The sequence below is a fragment of the Balaenoptera musculus genome, chromosome 9 (assembly GCF_009873245.2).
Source record: "Balaenoptera musculus isolate JJ_BM4_2016_0621 chromosome 9, mBalMus1.pri.v3, whole genome shotgun sequence".
In the NCBI taxonomy this organism is placed as follows: domain Eukaryota; kingdom Metazoa; phylum Chordata; class Mammalia; order Artiodactyla; family Balaenopteridae; genus Balaenoptera; species Balaenoptera musculus.
The window spans coordinates 14896888-14915826 of NC_045793.1; the positions used below are offsets into that span (position 1 = coordinate 14896888).

The window sequence follows — 18939 nt, forward strand, 5'->3', positions numbered from 1 at the left end:
GGAAATGGAGCTGAAAGCTTCATTTTCTGCTTAACTAAAAAAGAATGCAAAGGGCTTGAGTGGCAGGGCCAAGACCACACGGCGTCAGCTGAGGGCCATGAGGTGCAGCGTGAGCGGTGCAGATTGTGCCCTTCGCCGCCTTTTGAGAGCTGCCTTAGAACGAACTTGCAGCACCGGGTCCCCTCAGCCCCTTTGGAGGAGTAAACAGGGCGCATCTGATGCTGGTGAAGGAGCCAGAGCACTTCCGCTGCCTCTGGCCATCAGCAGGAGAACACACGTTCGGACGTTCTCCACTCACATCTTCTGTGTAATATGAGGTGCCCTAACTGGCCGAGTTGTTCTGATCGATCCATGGGCTTCTGTAAGGGTTTCCGTGTGTTCTCACTCAGGGCCGTAGGTGCCCAAGCCTAAGGACTACGATTCTGTGTTCTGTGAGAGTGTTCCCAGCTTCAGCCGAGGCCAGCGTCCCAAGTCAGTAACCCGTAGGCCCAGCCTAAGCGCTGATTAGTTTCAGGTCACCCCTGGCTTGCGAGATACACGCACCGAGAACCGGGCAGGCTGGGGGTTAGGGGGGCAGTCTTCGCCAGCGAACGCCCCTTGCATCCTGCTGTCTGGGTTTCCCGGGGAAGCCCTGCAGCCACCCGGTCCCGGGTGTGTCTGAGCTCTTTCTGGCAGCAGAGTCACCGTGCCCCACGAGCCCCTTTGCTCCCAGGGCCCACCGCCCGGCCGGCCTGGGCCATGCCTCCCTCTGCCACGCCAAGAAAGGGACCAGCCTTCCCCTCGATCTGTCACCGTGACCTACACGATATCCCAGACTCCTCTCCTGCCCTGTCTTCCCCTTTAGCTGCCAAGGTCTTTAGTTGCCCCCTTCGTCTCCTGTCTGTGACCTTGCTTTAGTTCCCACTGATGCCACGTTTCCTCCAGGATCTTCTCTCCCAGATGCACCTCCAAGGTGAGCAGGTTACCTCTAGGCTTCTGCCACGAGTCCATTTTCCATCCAGAAGCCCTGCTAATCCTATCCTCCCCCCGCCCCCACCAAACACCCCTGCGCCTCCTCACCGCCTCCCGGATACAGGCGAAGGCTGGCGCCGAAGGCCCTCCGCACCTGACTCCAGTCTTTCTGCAGGGGCCCTCACTGCAGTCAGACCCTTTCTGTTTCCTTGTGTTCCCTTTAAACGGCTTCCGTCCTGCTTTATCTTAAGTTATCTTAGTTTTATCTTGTACCTGCAAACTACCCCAGGTCCTGTGGGGAGTACATGGCTTATAAAGCTTACGTAAAACCAGGTCTCGGGCTTCCCAGGTGGCGCAGTGGTTAAGAATCCGCCTGCCAATGCAGGGGACACAGGTTCGAGCCCTGGTCCGGGAAGATCCCACATGCCGTGGAGCAACTAAGCCCATGCGCCACAACTACTGAGCCTGCGCTCTAGAGCCCATGAGCCACAACTGCTGAGCCCACGTGCCACAACTACTGAAGCCCATGCACCTAGAGCCCGTGCTCCGCAACAAGACACTGCAATGAGAAGCCCTTGCACCGCAATGAAGGGTAGCGCCCGCGCGCAGCAACGAAGACCCAATGCAGCCAAAAATAAAGAAAAAAATGAGTAAAATAAATAAAAATTAATTAAAAAAAAAAACAGGTCTCATCTTATTCCCTAAGCCTGCTGTGTGTCCCCTGGCCTCTGTGCTTCATTTGCCCCCTTCTTCCTCTTGGGGTGCTCTCCTGTGCCCCACTCTCCCTCTGACCCCTGCAGTCAGTTGGTAACCGTTACGCCTGCCTTATCTGGTCAGTTATCTTTTCTCATGTCACCCATCTCGTCTTGTTGGTCTCTTGAAAAGCAGTAGTACTGTTTTTCACGATGCCTGTAGCCTTCCTACAGCACTTGGGGTGGTGCTTGGACATAGCAGGCACTCAGCCAATATTTCTGGGTGACCGCCATGGTCTCTAGAATCCTCAGCTTGGCAGATTTGGAAATGTGACTTCATAAATTCGTCAAGGATTATGATGTTCAGAAGGACTGATTCCTACTAACTGATCTTGTAGAACAGGGATCCCCAGCCCCTGGGCCACAGACCGCTACCGGTCTGTGATCTGTTAGGAACCGGGCCACACAGCAGGAGGTGAGCAGCGGGTGAGCGAAGCTTCATCTGTATTTACGGCCGCTCCCCATCACTGGCGTTACCGCCTGAGCTCCGCCTCCTGTCAGCATTATGGTGAGCTGCATAATTATTTCATTATATATTACAATGTAATAATAATAAAAGTAAAGTGCACAATAAACGTAAGGTGCTTGAATCATCCTGAAACCATCTCCTGCCCCTCCCCCCCCCGCCCCACCCCCATCTATGGAAGAATTGTATTCCACGAAACCAGACCCTGGTGCCAAAAAGGTTGGGACCGCTGTTACGGAAGATGATTAATCTGAATTATTTAAAGAAAGATAACCCTAGACATGCATATACAAGGGCATTTCCTCCTTAGTCAGAAGGTGCTTCCTGGGGTCCCTGTTACAAATCAGCGATTGCTTTACTAAGCACAGAATTTGAACAGAAGGCATTATGTGCTTTTATGGATACCTATAAATTATGAAAACATTCTCTGCTTCAGGGATATTTCTCTCTAAAGAACCTGTATCCGGCATCTAGGTTCAAATACCTTCTTTCCCCGCTAAACAATGAAAAATCTCAGACTCTTTTTGTATAGACTTCGCTGAGACATCTGTCACTTATCATTGTAACATCAGCCCTCTTTATTTTGGTATGTTCGGCACATTATAGTTCCCAAATTTATAGATATTCTGGTTATTTATATTTTAGGTTCATCATTTTTGAGTCACAAATAAGATGGCATCTTAAATCTTGGTTTGTAATTTTTGAGGATTCCTTCTTTTAGGATCTGCAGATCTCTATTTATAGGACAGTACAGCGTAACACCCCTCCTAGGGGAATGACAGATGCTGTGCCTCAATTCTAGGCATCTCGATCCAAACTCCCATATAAGTAAGGAGTCCAGAATAGTGTTTGTTCTGCCATTAATGAATCAGTGGTACCCTGGGTGTGTGAGAAATGCTATTTTTAAACCCATTGCTGACTTCAGTGATAAAGAGGGTACAGACTGCCTTGCCAGGCTTGTGAGCTTCCCATGACTAATACCCATGGTTATTATGACGTCAGAACTTGACTGTTCTTTACCAAGAACATAACCATTGCATCATGCAACTGGGGGCAGGGTGTGAAAAGTCCATTTTTCCCAGAGAACACAGCAGCACAGGGCATCAGCTGGTTCTCCCACGAGGGCACGTAAGCCTAAATTCTGTAGTGCCAAACTCCTAATTGGGTTTGGAGAGCAGCCTCCCATTTTTGTCACTGGAAAGTCATTTGCCTCAAAGTTTCCAAACCAAACGAGAAGCATTTGTGATGGGTGATCCTATACCTTCCACTTGTTCAGGAAAGTTATTGGGTGGGGATTAATGCGTGCACACCTGAAGTCACTAATAGCTGTGAGGGTCAGAGCTGTTCCATCATTTGACCCACTGATCTCAGGAAGCATTTTCACAAAGCCCAGAAGTGATGCTAAAATATGGAAGCTAGGGACTGAACTATTTAGAATTTTTAAAGTTTTCTCTAAAAATGAGTGCTCTGATTTTGGTGGGTGAGGATGCCGAGCATCAAAAGGTAATTACAATCAGCCTCATTAATGCAGGCTCATTAGGGATAGGAGCATTAAGGAAGGTTACAGGGCTCGTTAGGGTGGGCTAAGTTATACTGCGGCAGCAGATACCCCCCGACATCTCAGGGACTTAAAATAACAAAGGTTTGTTCCACCATCTTGCTGCCTGTCCCCCTTGAGTCAGCTGGGGTCTCCGCTCCTTCTAACCCTCGTTCCATCCTTCCACCCACCCCGGGATCATCACTGGTTACGTGTGCAAGGAGAAGTGGGACCAAGTAGGCAAATTGCACACTGGCTGCCCAGAAACGACGCTTGTCACTCCCTTTTTATTGGCCAAGTTTAACCATATGGCCAAGACTAATTCCAAGTTACTTGGCTTTAGCTACTCGAGTTATAACAGGGATTTTCAAAGTGCAGGGCTCAGAACAATTTATTGGGATGTAGAAGAAAATATTAGAATATGTATATTTTATCTCATCCTTTTAAATTCTCTATTTTTGTGTTTTTAATAAACATAAGAGTAAAATAGAACATATATAATTTATTAAAAATAATTATCACATGTGTTAGGAGTCTTCAGTTTTTTTACTGATTGTCGATCAGAAATGCTTAGATCATAGTTTATACAGTAGATGCAAATGTGCAATGTGTACACTGTGCATAGAAACTGGGTCCTGTTTATGACCAGGAGTAGTGTTTGTTTTGTTTTTTTAGTTTGTTTTTTTTTTTTTAATTTATTTTTGGCTGTGTTGGGTCTTCGTTTCTGTGCGAGGGCTTTCTCTAGTTGCGGCGAGCGGGGGCCACTCTTCATCGCGGTGCGCCGGCCTCTCACTATCGCGGGCTCTCCTGTTGTGGAGCACAGCCTCCAGACGCGCAGGCTCAGTAGTTGTGGCTCACGGGCCCAGTTGCTCCGCGGCATGTGGGATCTTCCCAGACCAGGGCTCGAACCCGTGTGCCCTGCATTGGCAGGCAGATTCTCAACCACTGCGCCACCAGGGAAGCCCCATTTTTTAGTTTTTTAAAATTGAAGTATAGTTGGTTTACAGTGTTTCAGGTGTACAGCAGAGTGATTATACATAAATATGTATATATATTTATGTATTTTTCAGATTCTTTTCCATTGTAGGTTATTACAAGATACTGAATATAGTCCCCTGTGCTATACAGTAGGTCCTTGTTTATCCATTTTGTATATAGTAGTGTGCAGGAGTAGTGCTTTTGATTAAAATGTTACACAGAAAAGGAGGACATACGTTTTTAAGGTAAAGTAGGTAAAATATAGAGTCTGTATCTGAATCTTCTGAATCCCTCCAAGTTTCCCCGGTGTCCTCTTCAGAATCGTTGGAAGTTGCTTCCTCCTGTCCAAACCTGCCTTCCCTCCAGGAACAGCATTTGAGATAAGTGACAAATGAGCTCTTGTCCCATTTCATTGTCTTTTCTGTCTTTCCTCGTCCGGTCATTCAGAAATAGGGTACCGAGGCCCTCGTCCGGCCAGGCGTGGTGCTGAGGGGACCCCTGGTACCCTGTGAATTTGGTTCATCTCAAGCAGCCGGCGTGTTGGCCGTGCTGCTTGTTAGATGGGCCTCGGCGAGCCAGCTGACCTCCCCCTCCTCCTCTGTCACCGGACACTTACGTAGAGCTCACTCTGGACCAGGCACTGCTCTAAGTGCATGATAGACACTGACTCATTCCCTTCACACCAGGACCCTATGAGATACTGTCTCCATTTCAGAGAGGAGGAAACTGGGGTGCCGAGGCTGCATCACTTGCTGAGACTTGCAGCCGGCAAGGGGCAGAGCCCGCATCTGACACAGTGGCTGGGAACTCAGAAACGATCTGAATTGAGCCCCTGGAACACAAACCACTGTTAAGTTGGGACCAGCTATGTCACCAGCTGCCATCCTCTGTGCCCCAGAGCAGGACACGTGAGAGCTTTCTGACCCCTTCGCTGTGCTCCGGGGGAGGGAAGCAAGACCCGGTATCATCAGAGTGGGCACCTCCCCTCAGGCCGTGTGCCAGTGGCCAGCACTGTGGGGTTGCTGGGTCACAGCAACACCAGGACTGGTTTGATGACAGTGACTCACAGCATAAAAATGTCCTCGCAGCGGCCCAAAGAGCCCGCTTTAATTTGCGCGGCTTAGAACGGGCTATTGGTTGTCTTGCCAAGGGATCCCTGTGCCAGCTTGTTTGTATATCTGCAACATCCACACACAAATACGTGCCTAAATATTGTGAATAATACCATGTAGCATTTTTCTTGTGCTTCATAGTTTACAAAACACATCGCAGTATTCCTTTATTATTCTGCATGTGCTCACAATACCATTTCACTTGCGTTCTGTGTTCTCCCTTTCTTCCCATCTTGTATTTCTTTTTCCTTTTCCTCCTGCCCAACCTTACTCCCTCCCAGCATCCCAGCCTGCTTTTCCCCCATCCCTCCGGCTTTTCTTTATGTCTTTCCGCCCCCCTTCCTCCCTTTACACCATCGGGCGGCGCTTCCTCTACCTTTTCCCAAATTGATCGCTAGTTGAGTTTCATCAGACGTCAGTTAAAGGCAACTGAGAGTAATGAAAAAATTCTCCGAGGAGCAAAGGAGCTGTAATGTAGAGTTACTGTTGTAAACAGCAGTCACCATTTAAATCAAGTAGGAAGGATTATATTACTGTGCTTTTAAGAGGAGGAATGAAAGAATTCTGTCTCTGAGGAGAACCCAGGAAAAAGAGCTCTGTGCACTTGGTCTCATGGGCATCCCTGGGTCTGTATGACATCTTCACAAAGTTTTCTTTGCAGGTAGGTAGCAGCCCACGAAAGAAATGTTCAAAGAAATACATAAACATGAGTACAAGAGGCAGCGACAGGTGTTGCACTGAGAGCAGGACGCAGATGGTGGCCTCTTGTCCTGGTTTGTCTGTACAACAGCAAGAAGCTGAGGTTTAGAGAGGGCAGGTCCAAGGAAGTGCTGGCCGGGACTCCTTAACTGTTACCGTAGCCGGTGAGAACAGACTGAACTTTTCTGTGCCTTCCAGAGAAGTCACATGTTGATCACGAAGAACAAATATACTTGCATAAAGAGAAGAGGTGTTTAGCAACCCCCTTCCGGGACTCGGAACTCAGATGGGGGCGTGTAAGGCTGAGGATGATTCTCCTGTCTTTCAAGTGAGAGGCTGCGAAGACAGGCTGTCAGGGCAGACTGCTGTTCGGCCAGTGTGACTCTGCAATTGTTATAAATACTTTATCGTAGCTTGAGTACAAACATGTTTTTTCAATGAAATATATCCTGAATTACATCACAGAGAGTATAGTTTCCTAGGGCTACTATAATAAAGCACCACAAACCGGGTGACCTAAAACAACAGATATTTATTCTCTCAGTTCTGGAGCCTGTAAGTCTGAAACCAAAGTGTCAGCAGGGCCATGCTCCGGCTGAGACTCAAGGCAGAGCCCTTCCTCGCCTCTTCCTAGCTTCTGGTGACCCCCAGCCATCCTCAGCGTTCCTTGGCTTTTGCAGCTACATCACTCCAGGCTCTGCCTCTGTCCTGATGAGGCATTCTCTCTGTGTGTCTGTGTCCTTTCTCCTTTTCTTATAAGGACGCCAGTCATACTGGATTAGAACTCACACTACGGCCTCATCTTAACTTGATGACACAAAGGTTCTATTTCCAAATAAAGTCACATTCACAGGTACTAGGGGTTAGGACTCCAGCATACCTCTTGAGGGGTCACTTCTTAATAGAATTTATCCAGAGTAACAGAGTAATAGATTTACATAATTTGTTGGTGTAAAAGAAAGTTGACAGTGGCACGGTAATAAGAACAACAAAATGGAAAAGAGTAAAGTAGGTTTTCAGTTCCGATTCTGAGTGCGCCAAACATTGCTGAAGGAGAAGCTAATTAAATTCACAAGACAAATTAGTTGTGGGCTGGGCATGGGATGGGTAAGGTTAAATAAAACACATAATTTGGTAAGAGGAATTTAAGAATAACTACTTCTTTTTTGCCTAAAAGAGAAAACAAGCCTACCAGATTTTTAGTCTTGATTTGGACCTTATAAACCATTTCTGAAGGGTAGAAAAATTCAATCTGAGGCTTACCCTAGCATCGCCAGACACGTAGCTAACCCCTCAGTACCTGCCCCCGCTCCAGCTCACTGCTTTCTTGAGGTAGTCAGTATGCTTTGGAAACAATATTGAATGGACGGGGATTGGTCGGCCAGTGATAGCAAGTGGCTGAAAGATCCGGGGACACAGTGCTTTTGTAAAGATTTGTTGTGACTCAAACACCTGAAAATTAATGCTGCTGAGACTTTAACTGCCTCATTTAGAACATTTCAGGGACAATGTGAGCAGCCTGCTAGATCTTTGAAAAATGTGTATTTAAATGAAATTCTGGGTTAAACCCAGAAGTATAGCTGATTTTGTTTTTACGGTTTGTGGGTGTGTTACCTTTTTCATCCCACCAGGTGTGTTTAAATGTTATCTTCTTGAGATCCTCAGTTGGAAAGAAGATGCAAAGTTTAAAAATGTAAGCCTCTACCACCTTTGGACTAAAAGGACAACATGGGTAGCAGAAGGGAAGTAGAGTGTGTCTGAGAAAAGACCGATCCAAGGCTCTGTTAAGGCGAGAGTGGCCCTGAAGAAGGAAAGTTCCTCATCCTCGCCCAGCCCTCAACTGATTTGCCTCTTGAGTGTACTCATGTCTCCTTCAGAAATGTTTGGAGCACTCAGAATCTGAGCTAGAAACTTAGTTTACTTTCCCATTTTGGTGTTATTAATATGTGACTTTCAATTCTCTTTTATACCAGAATGACTACAATTATTCCTCGATATACATTGCAGAGACATTCCTGCATGGCCTTTTCCGGAAGCACTGCATAAGTAACATAAACTTATGCAGAATTTAATTTGAAATAATCACTTTGCTTTTGCTTGTATAATATTTGACTAATTGAAATCCCCTCCTGGGTCCATTGAGGCAAGATATAGGGAAATTACAACATGGAATGTTTTATCTCCAAGGAGGGAAAAACAGAGAGAGTTCTTTTAAAATATGACAATATATCCTGAGAAAGTTATGCGTTAGTAAAATGCATTTGGTTTCCTTAAACCTTCCGTTAAGGGTTGAATTGTCTCCCTAACCACCTCGCCTGTAAAAACACATGTTTAACTCTTAACTCCATTATCTCAGAATGTGACCTTATTTGAGGAAGGGTCTTTACAGAGGTAGTCAAGTTACAGATTATTAGGGTGGGCCCTAATCCTATATGATTGGTGTCCTTAAAAGGGGGAAATGTGAACCTAGAGACATGCACAAAGGGAAGACAGCCCCCTGTAAACCATGGAGAGGCCTGGAGCAGATCCTTCCCTCAGGGTCCTCAGAAGGAACCAATCCTGCCAACACCCTGATTTTGGACTTCCAGCCTCCAGAACTGCAAGACAACAAATTTCTGTTGTATAAGCCCCCCAATCTGTGGTGCTGTGTTATGGCCATCCTAGCAAGTACATACACCTATGTTGAGAAGTATTTTTTTTTAAATAATTAATGTTCTTAATTAATGCAATTATTGCTTGAAAACAGAGTTTTTGAGTTTTTTTTTTTTATACACTTGTTTTCCTTTCATTGATTCTCCAGTTTCCTGGAGAAAGAAACTGAAAAGCATGTTTGTTTTTTCGGTATCTTTCTTTTTTTCACCAGAATTATCTTGGATTGGTAATTTTCAGATTGCTTATGAACACTTGGTAACATGGCCTCTAGATAATCAATTTATAGGCTACATGTACTTACCCACTGCAGTGAAAGGCTGGCACATCCATAGTGATTTATGGCTTAGTCCCAGGCAATGAGGCAAGAGTCACAGGAAGGGGAATTTGAGAGAGGTTTGACTCTGTTATAGGTGAAGTTAGCGACTTTCAGAAAGAGAAAGTAAGTCTGAACATGGATAAGGGCTGATTTGGACAAATAATGAGCCAGTAGGTAGATGGGTATGTGGAGAATTTGCAAATGGTAGGAAAAGGATGTTTTCTCAATTGGAGAAACACAGCTTATGGTAGAATTTGCAGATTCAAGGAAGATGACGTAAAAGATTTTGAAAGTCCTTAAGAGAATCATATTTCTTGGGAAAGCAGGGGGCATGACATGGTGCACTTGGTTCTCTTCCCAGGGGAGTGCCCCTTCTTCCTCTCCTCCTGACCCTGTGGGAAAAGAGGGCTGGTGGCTTATTCCTAGCCAGGCCCAGTAGCGCTTTCTCTGTTTTCATTCTCCTGGATCAATCCCTTAATTGTTTTTGTGGGGTTTTTTTTTCATCGTTTTATCCTTGATTTCTTCACTGTGACTCATACTGTCCTCCTCATACTGTTTGACAATGTCTGTGCCCCCAAGGATTACTTTATTTGCCATCTGCTCTACTTTCTACACCATTTCTCCTGGGAAACAGCTTTACCCACATGGATTCCATTTTCATCTAGGTGTTGTTGACAGCCCTCAGGTCAACGACCCCTCGCCCATTCTCCCATCCTGGTTTTTCTATTGGTACATATAGAACATCGTCTCCTCTCTGTTGTTAGTAATGCCTACAATGAAATCTCTCCAAAATCGAGCTCTTCCTTGGGACTTCCCTGGTGGCGCAGTGGTTAAGAATCCGCCTGCCAGTGCAGGGGACACGGGTTTGAGCCCTGGTCCAGGAAGATCCCACGTGCTGCAGAGCAGCTAAGCCCATGCGCCACAACTACTGAGCCCGCGCGCCTAGAGCCCGTGCTCCGCAACAAGAGAAGCCACCGCAATGAGAAGCCCGTGCAGCACAACGAAGAGTAACCCCCGCTCGCCATGACTAGGGAAAGCATGCGTGCAGCAACGAAGACCCAACGCAGCCAAAAATAAATGTTAATAAGTTAATAAATAAATTAATTAATTTTTAAAAAATCGAGCTCTTCCAGCTCACTCGGCTCTCATCTTGAGCAACACCGTTCCTTTCCCAGTCTCTTTGGGATGTGATCCTTTGATTTCAGTCTTTTTCCCTTTCCATATTTTTGTCACTCTGTCCTACTGATCTTTGTTTAGCCATATTTTTGACTCCACCCCTTTGTCCTTGGTCTTATGCATGGACTGGTTCAGGGTCACCTTGCCCTCTCCCCGCTCCAATTCATCCCGTGCAAGCTTAGCCCATCTTATTGATTTCCATTGTCTTTTCCAAGTGGTTTATCTTCATTGAGGATTCAACTCAGCAAATGGGAACTAGATGCTTGATTGTCAATGACCAGCGGCTCCTGACACTGTAACTTTGGTAAATTAAGCACTTCCCTGCCTCAGAGTTTCAGTATGAATAGCTGAACAGTGAAGGTTTCAACTTGGATCTCTTGTCAGTGCTTGTAATTCATCTTGTTCAAAACCCATTCCATTATCCCATCCCCCAAGAGAAACAACGCTTTAAGACCACCTCCCATCTTCCATGTCACCGTCTGTGGAACCCCGCTCCTTTCAGGCCCCCAGACATATTCGATTGCTCCCTCGCCTTTGCCCTTGCGTCCCGTCTGTCAGTGCGTCTTGCCTCTTTTCTCTGCACAGTCTTATGTTTCTGCTGCTTCCTTTCTGTTTTCTCAGGCAGTTCCTTAGTCCAGGTCCTCATTACCTCCCCCCTGGACTGCTAGGACAGCCCAGGTCAGCTCACCCAAGACCGGTGCTCTGTCCACTGTGCCACTGTACATCAGAGGAGTGAAGTTTACCTCTTTCAGGAGGTAAATTTATTTTATTTGAACAGTTTTGAGGGATTGTATTTCCCAAATGTCATCATAACCAGAGGATAGAGAAATGCAGGTGACTTGGGAGTGCTGTCGTGGGGTCCATTGTTTTACCAGGTGGCGTGCAGTCGGTGTGCCCCATACTTTAGATCAGTCTCCTCTCACACACCAGCTTTCATTTTGCCTTGGCTGTTATGGTACCTGTCTCCTTATTTGGTGCTTTAACTCCGAGACCCTAAAGCATGAAGAAGAAGGGTTAACAGCACAGATTTGGTAGTCAGGCAGACCTTAGTTCAAATCCCAGCCCTGCTGGTAGTAGCAAAGTGAGCTTGACAGGGAGATGACAAACTGTGTCATGTCCCTGCACTCCACTTACCCATCTGTAAAATGGGAAATGCACCTGACCTTACGGTTGTGGGGTGTGCGCACCTGGAGTCTGACACAGAGAGCAAACCCAGTAACGACAGTCCCTCTACGACTTGTTAATCGAGTGTTAGATGACAGTCAGTATAAAGTGAGTGGCTTTAGTGGTAGGGCTTCACACCAGCCTTTTCAGGATTTAAAAATTACTTCTAGAAGATTGAAATTATCAGAAGAGGACAATTCTGGATAAGTAGGCTGTTGGTGCACACAGTGTAGACTGGTAGTTACGTTGGGGGTGAGCATTTGTTAATGTATTAAATGCTCCTAAGTTGTTGTCTCCAAACAAAGCTTCAGCTTCCTGAGGGCAGAGACCACAGTGCTGGCTGCAAGCCCCCAACACCCAGTGAGCAGGAGCTGGAACACTGTCCTTATGCCCTTCAAAAGATATAACATCTTTTTAGTCGCAGCTCAAGTCTTACCTCCCCTGTAAACCCTTGCCTAACCACAGCCCATAGTGATTCCTGCCTCTGAACTCCTGTTGCATTTACTTTGGCAAGTTGCTTACGTTGCCCAGAATTGCCAGTTGTCCTTTTTACTCTGCACTGAACTTGGCACCCCCATGAGATTTTAAGCTCCTTTAGCGCAGTGCCGATGTCTTAGATGTCTTGTGCTTCCTTTTGTCCCCAACTCCAGTCTTTTTATATAGAGCGCCCTTAATGGAATCAGTAGTATTGTGATTGTCATTATTGATAAAGAATTCTGTAGAGCTCGTGGTTGATCCTAAACTGTGCTCTGGTGGAATATACTACACATTTAACATTACACCACTAGCAGATAAATAGACTTTGATGGAAAATGATATACAAGCCCCATAGACATTTAATATACACTGTTTTGGAAATGTAGTATTTAGAAATGGGCTAAACTGAAATTATCTTTGTACTCCTTGTGAAGTATAAACTTGACAAGCAGGATTACTGTCATTAAAATTTTATGAATATTGTTACATATATCAATGAAGAAATTTTTTCTATTTTCAACCCCCTGAGGCATCAAATTATGGTAATCAATGATTATACAGATTAACCCTTTTTAGGCATTTTTAATGTCCATTCAGATGCGTATTTCTAACATTCATATATTTTTTGAAATATTCTATAATTTTATTATACCTTATGTGCATAATGTGATATGTAAGAGAGATACAGCAGTCAGCTGAGTATGGGAATTAATCCGTCCTTTGAGTTGTGGATTACAAAAAAAAGAAAGATCTGTAGCTTCTATCAAATACTTACTATTTGGTAGAAGTGTGTGGCCAAAGGACTATAGGAAGTGGGGAAGTTGGCACCGCCTAAACTAAGGTGTTCCTTTTTTTTTTTTTGGTCATACCATGCAGCTTGCCAGGATCTTAGTTCCCCGGCCAGGGATGGAAGCCATGCCCACAGTAATGGAAGCATGGAGCCCTAACCACTGGACTGCCAGGGAATTCCCAAACTAAGGTGTTCATGATTCTGTTCTCTTTAATAATATAACTGGATTCTGAGTGGTGATCTGCAACACCAAAATTAAACTTTACATACTGATAAAAATGGTGCCACTGTTTCCCTTATAGTTCCTTCTCTCGAGCTTTGATAGGGTACAGTGAAATTGAATTCAGCTTAATTATTTTTTTAATCATAGTTGAACCCTCACTCATTCCTGTAGTTTCGGCAGATCTTCCAGTAGATAATTTTGGGGTGGTGAAATGGAAAGGAAATGTACTCAGATGTGAAGCAACTTTTCAGTTCATCTAATTGTGAAATATAAAATTATGAAGAAACTAGGCAAATACGTGGAAAAAAATGAACTAAATGAGCCAATCCTTTAACAAATGACCTTTTAAAAATTCTTGTGACTTAAGAGCTCAGGAAGATCAGGAAGATTTTTAACTATCCTTTTTTTTAAGGTGGAAAATATTATTCTTAACCCTAGAAAAATAAATTTCTCTTTAAACTATTAAGACAAAGTGGCACATAGAATTACCCAGATTTGAACTTCTGGGGTCAAGGTCTGGTTTTTCCACTTAATTATAGGAGCCTTAACCCATCACTTGACTTCCTAGTTTTCAAACTAGGACCCTCGTAAGAATGAAAGTGGGCAGGGTGCTCTTACTAATTCGTTTGGAATAACAAGGGTGATTCCGGACTGTCCCAACGTCAGATGTACGTTTACCCTGTTCGTAAAACATCCTGCCCAGAGCCTGGTACTTACTGGGTGCTCAAGATTTTAATATCTGGAGAATCATGAGACTCCTGAGTAATAGGGTTTGAATTCAAGTGTGATAGCATTTTATGGACATAAATGGCATCTCTAATAAAGAGTAGAAGGCAAATGTTTTAAAAATAGTATTTTGAAATGCAGACTTTCTTGCATATCTTTTTAAAAATGCAAAATGAGCATGTGAATAAAATGACTAAAAGAGGGCCCAGTGCTTTCACTGCCTTTAGCAGTGTCAGAAATGCACCCTAGGTAGCTGGGACCTGGATTTGTTTGGGGCATGAAAGAAGCAGTCTTTCATCTTTGTGGTAATAAGAAATGACTTCTTACAAATAATGGAGTTTAATTCTGCCAACTATAGGATGTATTTTAGTGCCCATTTTATAGGAGCTGTATTTCATTTGCCATATGCAAGGAAGGACATATTACATACAGTTGTGTAGTACAAGTTGACCTAAATTTTAATAAATTAGTTTTTAAATGCTTTTTCCTGGTCACTTTTATAACATCTGCATAAACTTGTATCAGTAACATTAAAAAACATTCAAGGCCCTGATGAATATCTAATACACAGTGTTTATAATTTTGACCTTCTTATGAGACAGATGGTAACAGTGATGTGCCTTTTAGAAAGTTTAGTTCTAAATTGTAGTGAGTCACTGTGCTTTCACATGAGTGACAATGCGGCAGTCATGTCAGGAGTTATTTTGGGAGGCTACTAGGGCTTTTGTGGAATGGTCTGGGTCTCGTGGCCCCCTCTAGGGAGCAGGTGTGAGTTTTGCAGATTTATCCTACAGTGATTTCCCTGGTGCCTCACTCCCCATGGGCTCAAAACCCGCCCTCACACCCATATGGTAATAGCCTCCCAGTCTCCCAAGGAAGGTGGAGAAAAATTCACTTTCTCTTCCAAGAACCAAATAGGAAGGGCAGAGATGACTTAAAAAGTGATTGAAATGGTTCCATAGGATCAAACTGAAAATGCCCATTAAACCCCCTGCCTTTTCTGAGAAGAAAATTGACAGATGAGGAGGGCAGCAGGCCTTGAAGAGCACAAAGGTCAACACAGAAAGAAGTGAGAGGAGACAGCTCTCTCTAGAGTGGAAAACATAAAGGTCCTTGCCTTCCTCGGCCCCAGCCTTGGGGATCTGAATAAATAGAATGCAAAGGGTGTGGGCTGGGCTCACTGGGATCTCCACGAATCAGGAGGACTTGTTCCAGAAAAATACTCTCAAGGAGAAATGTTTGGCAATAAGTTTGGTCATTCCTGTAGGATTGTTTTACGACTAAGCTACGCAACTATCAGCAACGGTTTATCACTTATAAGATAGTTTAGAGATTTAAAAATAAGTAACAGTAGTAGTAGTAATAACAATAATTGCTATTATTATTATTATTGAAGACTTTCTTGACCTATATTTTCTTTGAGCAGTTTGCTTCGCAGAGCAAAATGGCCTCTGCTACAGAATAAAGGTAATAAGACTGTAATGGCAAACTTCCAGCTCTAAGATAAATAAGTTCTGGGATGTAACGTACAGCCTGTGACTGTAGTCAACAACGGGGTATTATGTACTTGAAAGCTGCTAAGAGAGTAGATCTTAAATGTTCTCACCACACACACACACAAAAGGTAATTAGGTGATGGAGGTGGTAACTAACCTTATTATGATCATCGTTTTGCACCATATATTCATATCAAACCATCACGTTGTACACGTTGAACTGCCACGATTTTATATGTGTTATATCTCAGTCAAGCTGGAGGGGGAAATAAGGCTGTATCGGGAATTGCTAATCTAGTTCTTAGAATAGTGGCTGCTGACCTTATAAAGCAGCAGCAGTGGCCACACCAGGCCAGGCCAGAGTCTGCAGCAGGCGGTGCGGCAAAGGGTGTCCCTAGCCATGCAGGTCTCCTCTCTGATCCCGCGAATCTGTCACCAGAGGTACCCAGTGACAGTTTCCACAGTTTTATGACCCTTGGCTGTCATCCCAGTAGCAAATAAGTCATAAGCCATTCTCTTCCCCTCTGTAAAATTCCACTGCTACACCCTGGCCTTTCCACCAAGATTTTTCTGAAACAGTGAAAACAGAGAATAGAGCTACATCTCTTTTATGTAACATCAGCATATTTCTTCTGCCACCTCTGACCCCTCTCTGCCCCCCTCCCCGTCCTCCTGCCACAAAGCACTGAGGATGGAGCAGTAAGGGGCAAGCTCGATACCAAAGAATAAAGGAAATGCTTATTGCTTTGCCTCTTCAGTGGATACTTTACGAAAAGCTGAAGGATTGGTCATTTCTACATTGTATAAAATATCTAGAACAATTTGGTTATTTAATACTGATAAATATAGAAAAGCTATTTTCTGTGTTGTTATAGAATTAAGGAGAGATTGACTTGAACAAAAAGTACCGTAGGAAGAAACAGGTAAAGTGTGAATTCTGAATGAGCAAGCCAAAATAGTCTTGTCAGGCAGAAGGCTGTCTACAGAAGTATAGTCATATTACACAAGTAGATATTGGAGTTCAGGAACCAAACAAGAAAGGAAGCTTCTGTCAGATCTATGGGATCAGGGTCAAGGTAGGGTTCAGAGCAGGTGTTGGGTGTTAGACAGGTTGAGGTTGCCCCTGGGAAGTGAGAGCACATCCAGGATGAAGTATAGACTGAAAATGACTGCTGACCCCAGGACAGGAGCTGCCTGGACTCTGCCTTAGTTTGGGTGGAAAAGTATTGGCAGGTTTTTCTTTATTCTCCAGAGTGAGGCCAGGTTCCGTAGGTACTTGTGACTGGTAATTGCTCTATAGCTAGAAAACTAAGCTCTCCTCGAAGCCTGATCAGTTAGAGTGCTTTATTCCATCAACTGAGTGCCTCCCATATGTAACAAACCCGGCTTAATGCTAGGGGGAAAAAAAGAAGTATAACCTGTAGCTCGTGCCTTCCGAATATAGCCTGGTTATGGAAACATGACTTAAACATATAAAAAGTTATATAGCACAAAAGATAAGTAATTCAATTCAAGACAAGGGATTCTGCAAGGCAGAAATGCAGTTTGTGGGCAAATGGGCAGTGCACATGGTATGTGCCTTAGGAATGGAGAGTTGGGAATATCAGTATAGGTTGGAGTTGTCTGGGAAGAGGAGGCATCTGAATTGTCTTATCTTTGGATAAGCTGAAAGAAGAGGTGAAGGCATGTCGGATGGGGGAATTGTGTAAGAGCATGGAAGTAGGAACTGTAAGAGACATTCTAGAAACAGTGAGTAGAACAGCTTAATTAAAATTGAGGGTTCAGGAAGGTTAATAGTTGGAGGTGAAGCCAACAAAGCAGTTGAAATCAAAATGTGAAGGTGTTAAGAGTCCTCAAATTTATCTTCTAGACACTAAGGAATCATTGAAAGTTTCTGGACAGAGACGTGAAATGTCTTAGAAATGTTCTAGGAAGATAATCTGGTGGCTGAATATGGGCAAATTAGAGGAAGAAAGAGTGCTCAGGTAGACCAGATGTCTGTGCTTGCTTTTGTCTACCGGAGAGTGATAAATGCTTTAACTCTGGAAGTGGCAGCAAGAACAGAAACAAAGAGATGGTTACAAGAGACATTTTGAAGGACAGAGAAATGAGACTCCAAATCTTCTTGTCCATGGAGGCAAAGAAGAATCCTCAAAGGTTTGGAACCAAGTGACTAGAAGAATATTTTATGAACAGCCATGGGGACATTATCATGGAGGGTGAAATGGCTAGATTTTTAGGAAAAGGTAAGGAGTTCACCTTTGGAAGATCATCCTTGATTTTGTAGCAGGAGGCAGAAATACGTCACTGGAAGGCACGAGGGAGCACTTGGCCTGTGATGAACGTGTCGGGGTCGCCTGCATAGAGGTGACAGCTTCGATCCAGAGAGAACAGAGTCCAAACATTGGAGACGCCCACATTTTAAAGGAGGAAGAGGAAGAGGAACCAGCCAGTACACAATGTGCAGTCAGATGCGGGATAGGGAGGTTACAGATTCACACAGCACAGATAAGAGCATCAAGAAGGAAGTCGTGGTCAGCAGTATCAGATTGGTCAGTTGCCAAGAGGTCAAAGAGATTAGAGGCTGAAAAAAGGCCATTGGATTAGGCAATTAGGAAGTCGTTTACCTTTAAGAACAGAGTCCTGTAGTGTGTGTATGTGTGGGGGGAGGTGGATTAAGGAGTGAGCCTTGAAGAAAAAGGAGCATAAACCATTGATTACAAGTGAGAAGAAAGAAAGTATCAAAAAGGAAGAATACGGCTGTTACTCCTCTTACCTTCCAAGTTGGGAGTTTCCATGTGCACATGTGAAGGCAGAAGAGAAAGATTGTCACTGATTCTTTTGGCAAAACTTTATTAAGTACCTACTAAGGACTTGGATCCAATTAACAGGGAGAAATTGAAAGCCATCAGAGTGGACAGCGGCGGGAGCATAGCATTCAAGAGAAAATGAGAGAGGCTGAATCGTGAGAATAGGGGGAACTTTTAGTGTTGGAAAAGAGAGTCACCTCTTCCTCTGAGACCAGAAAGATGGAAGAGAGGATGGAGGATGGATGCAAATTCAGGAGTGTTTTGAAATGAAGCGAATAAAGATGGACAGCAAGGCTGCTGGCCTCAGGCTTCTGGACAAAGTGGAAGGTGGGTTGTTGCTGAGAGAGAGGGTGGACTAGGGTGGTGGGTGACGAGGAGAAAAGGAAAATGTTAAATAACCACCCTAGGTAATGCTAGGGGGTCAGAGAGACACGAACACTGGGATCGCTAAACACCAACGGTGCTTGATAGAAACCCCACTTTCCTTATGCTTTTATAGGAAATGTTTCTCAGCTGCAGTTTAGAAGATGGGCAGTGTTTCTGCTTTTACCTGTAAGGACTTATCCTTCCTCATCACCTTGTTACTTTTCCTTAATTCATTTTTATGAATTTCT

At 44.3% G+C, this 18939-nt stretch overlaps 1 protein-coding gene across 5 annotated transcripts in view; it reads left to right on the forward strand.

Annotated features, from left to right (window-relative positions):
* HIPK2 (homeodomain interacting protein kinase 2) overlaps positions 1 to 18939 on the forward strand; it is a 187450-nt gene that overhangs the window by 45342 nt on the left and 123169 nt on the right. For 3 of the 5 annotated variants that reach the window (XM_036863331.1, XM_036863334.1, XM_036863335.1), the window contains exon 1: positions 18171 to 18652. The exons of 1 other annotated variant lie outside the window; for it this stretch is intronic. In XM_036863331.1, coding sequence (XP_036719226.1) covers positions 18568 to 18652 — 85 coding nt within the window. In that variant the 5' untranslated portion in view covers positions 18171 to 18567. Of the gene's footprint in view, positions 1 to 18170; positions 18653 to 18939 lie in introns of those variants that run through there. One more of the 5 variants, XM_036863330.1, reaches the window with a different exon arrangement.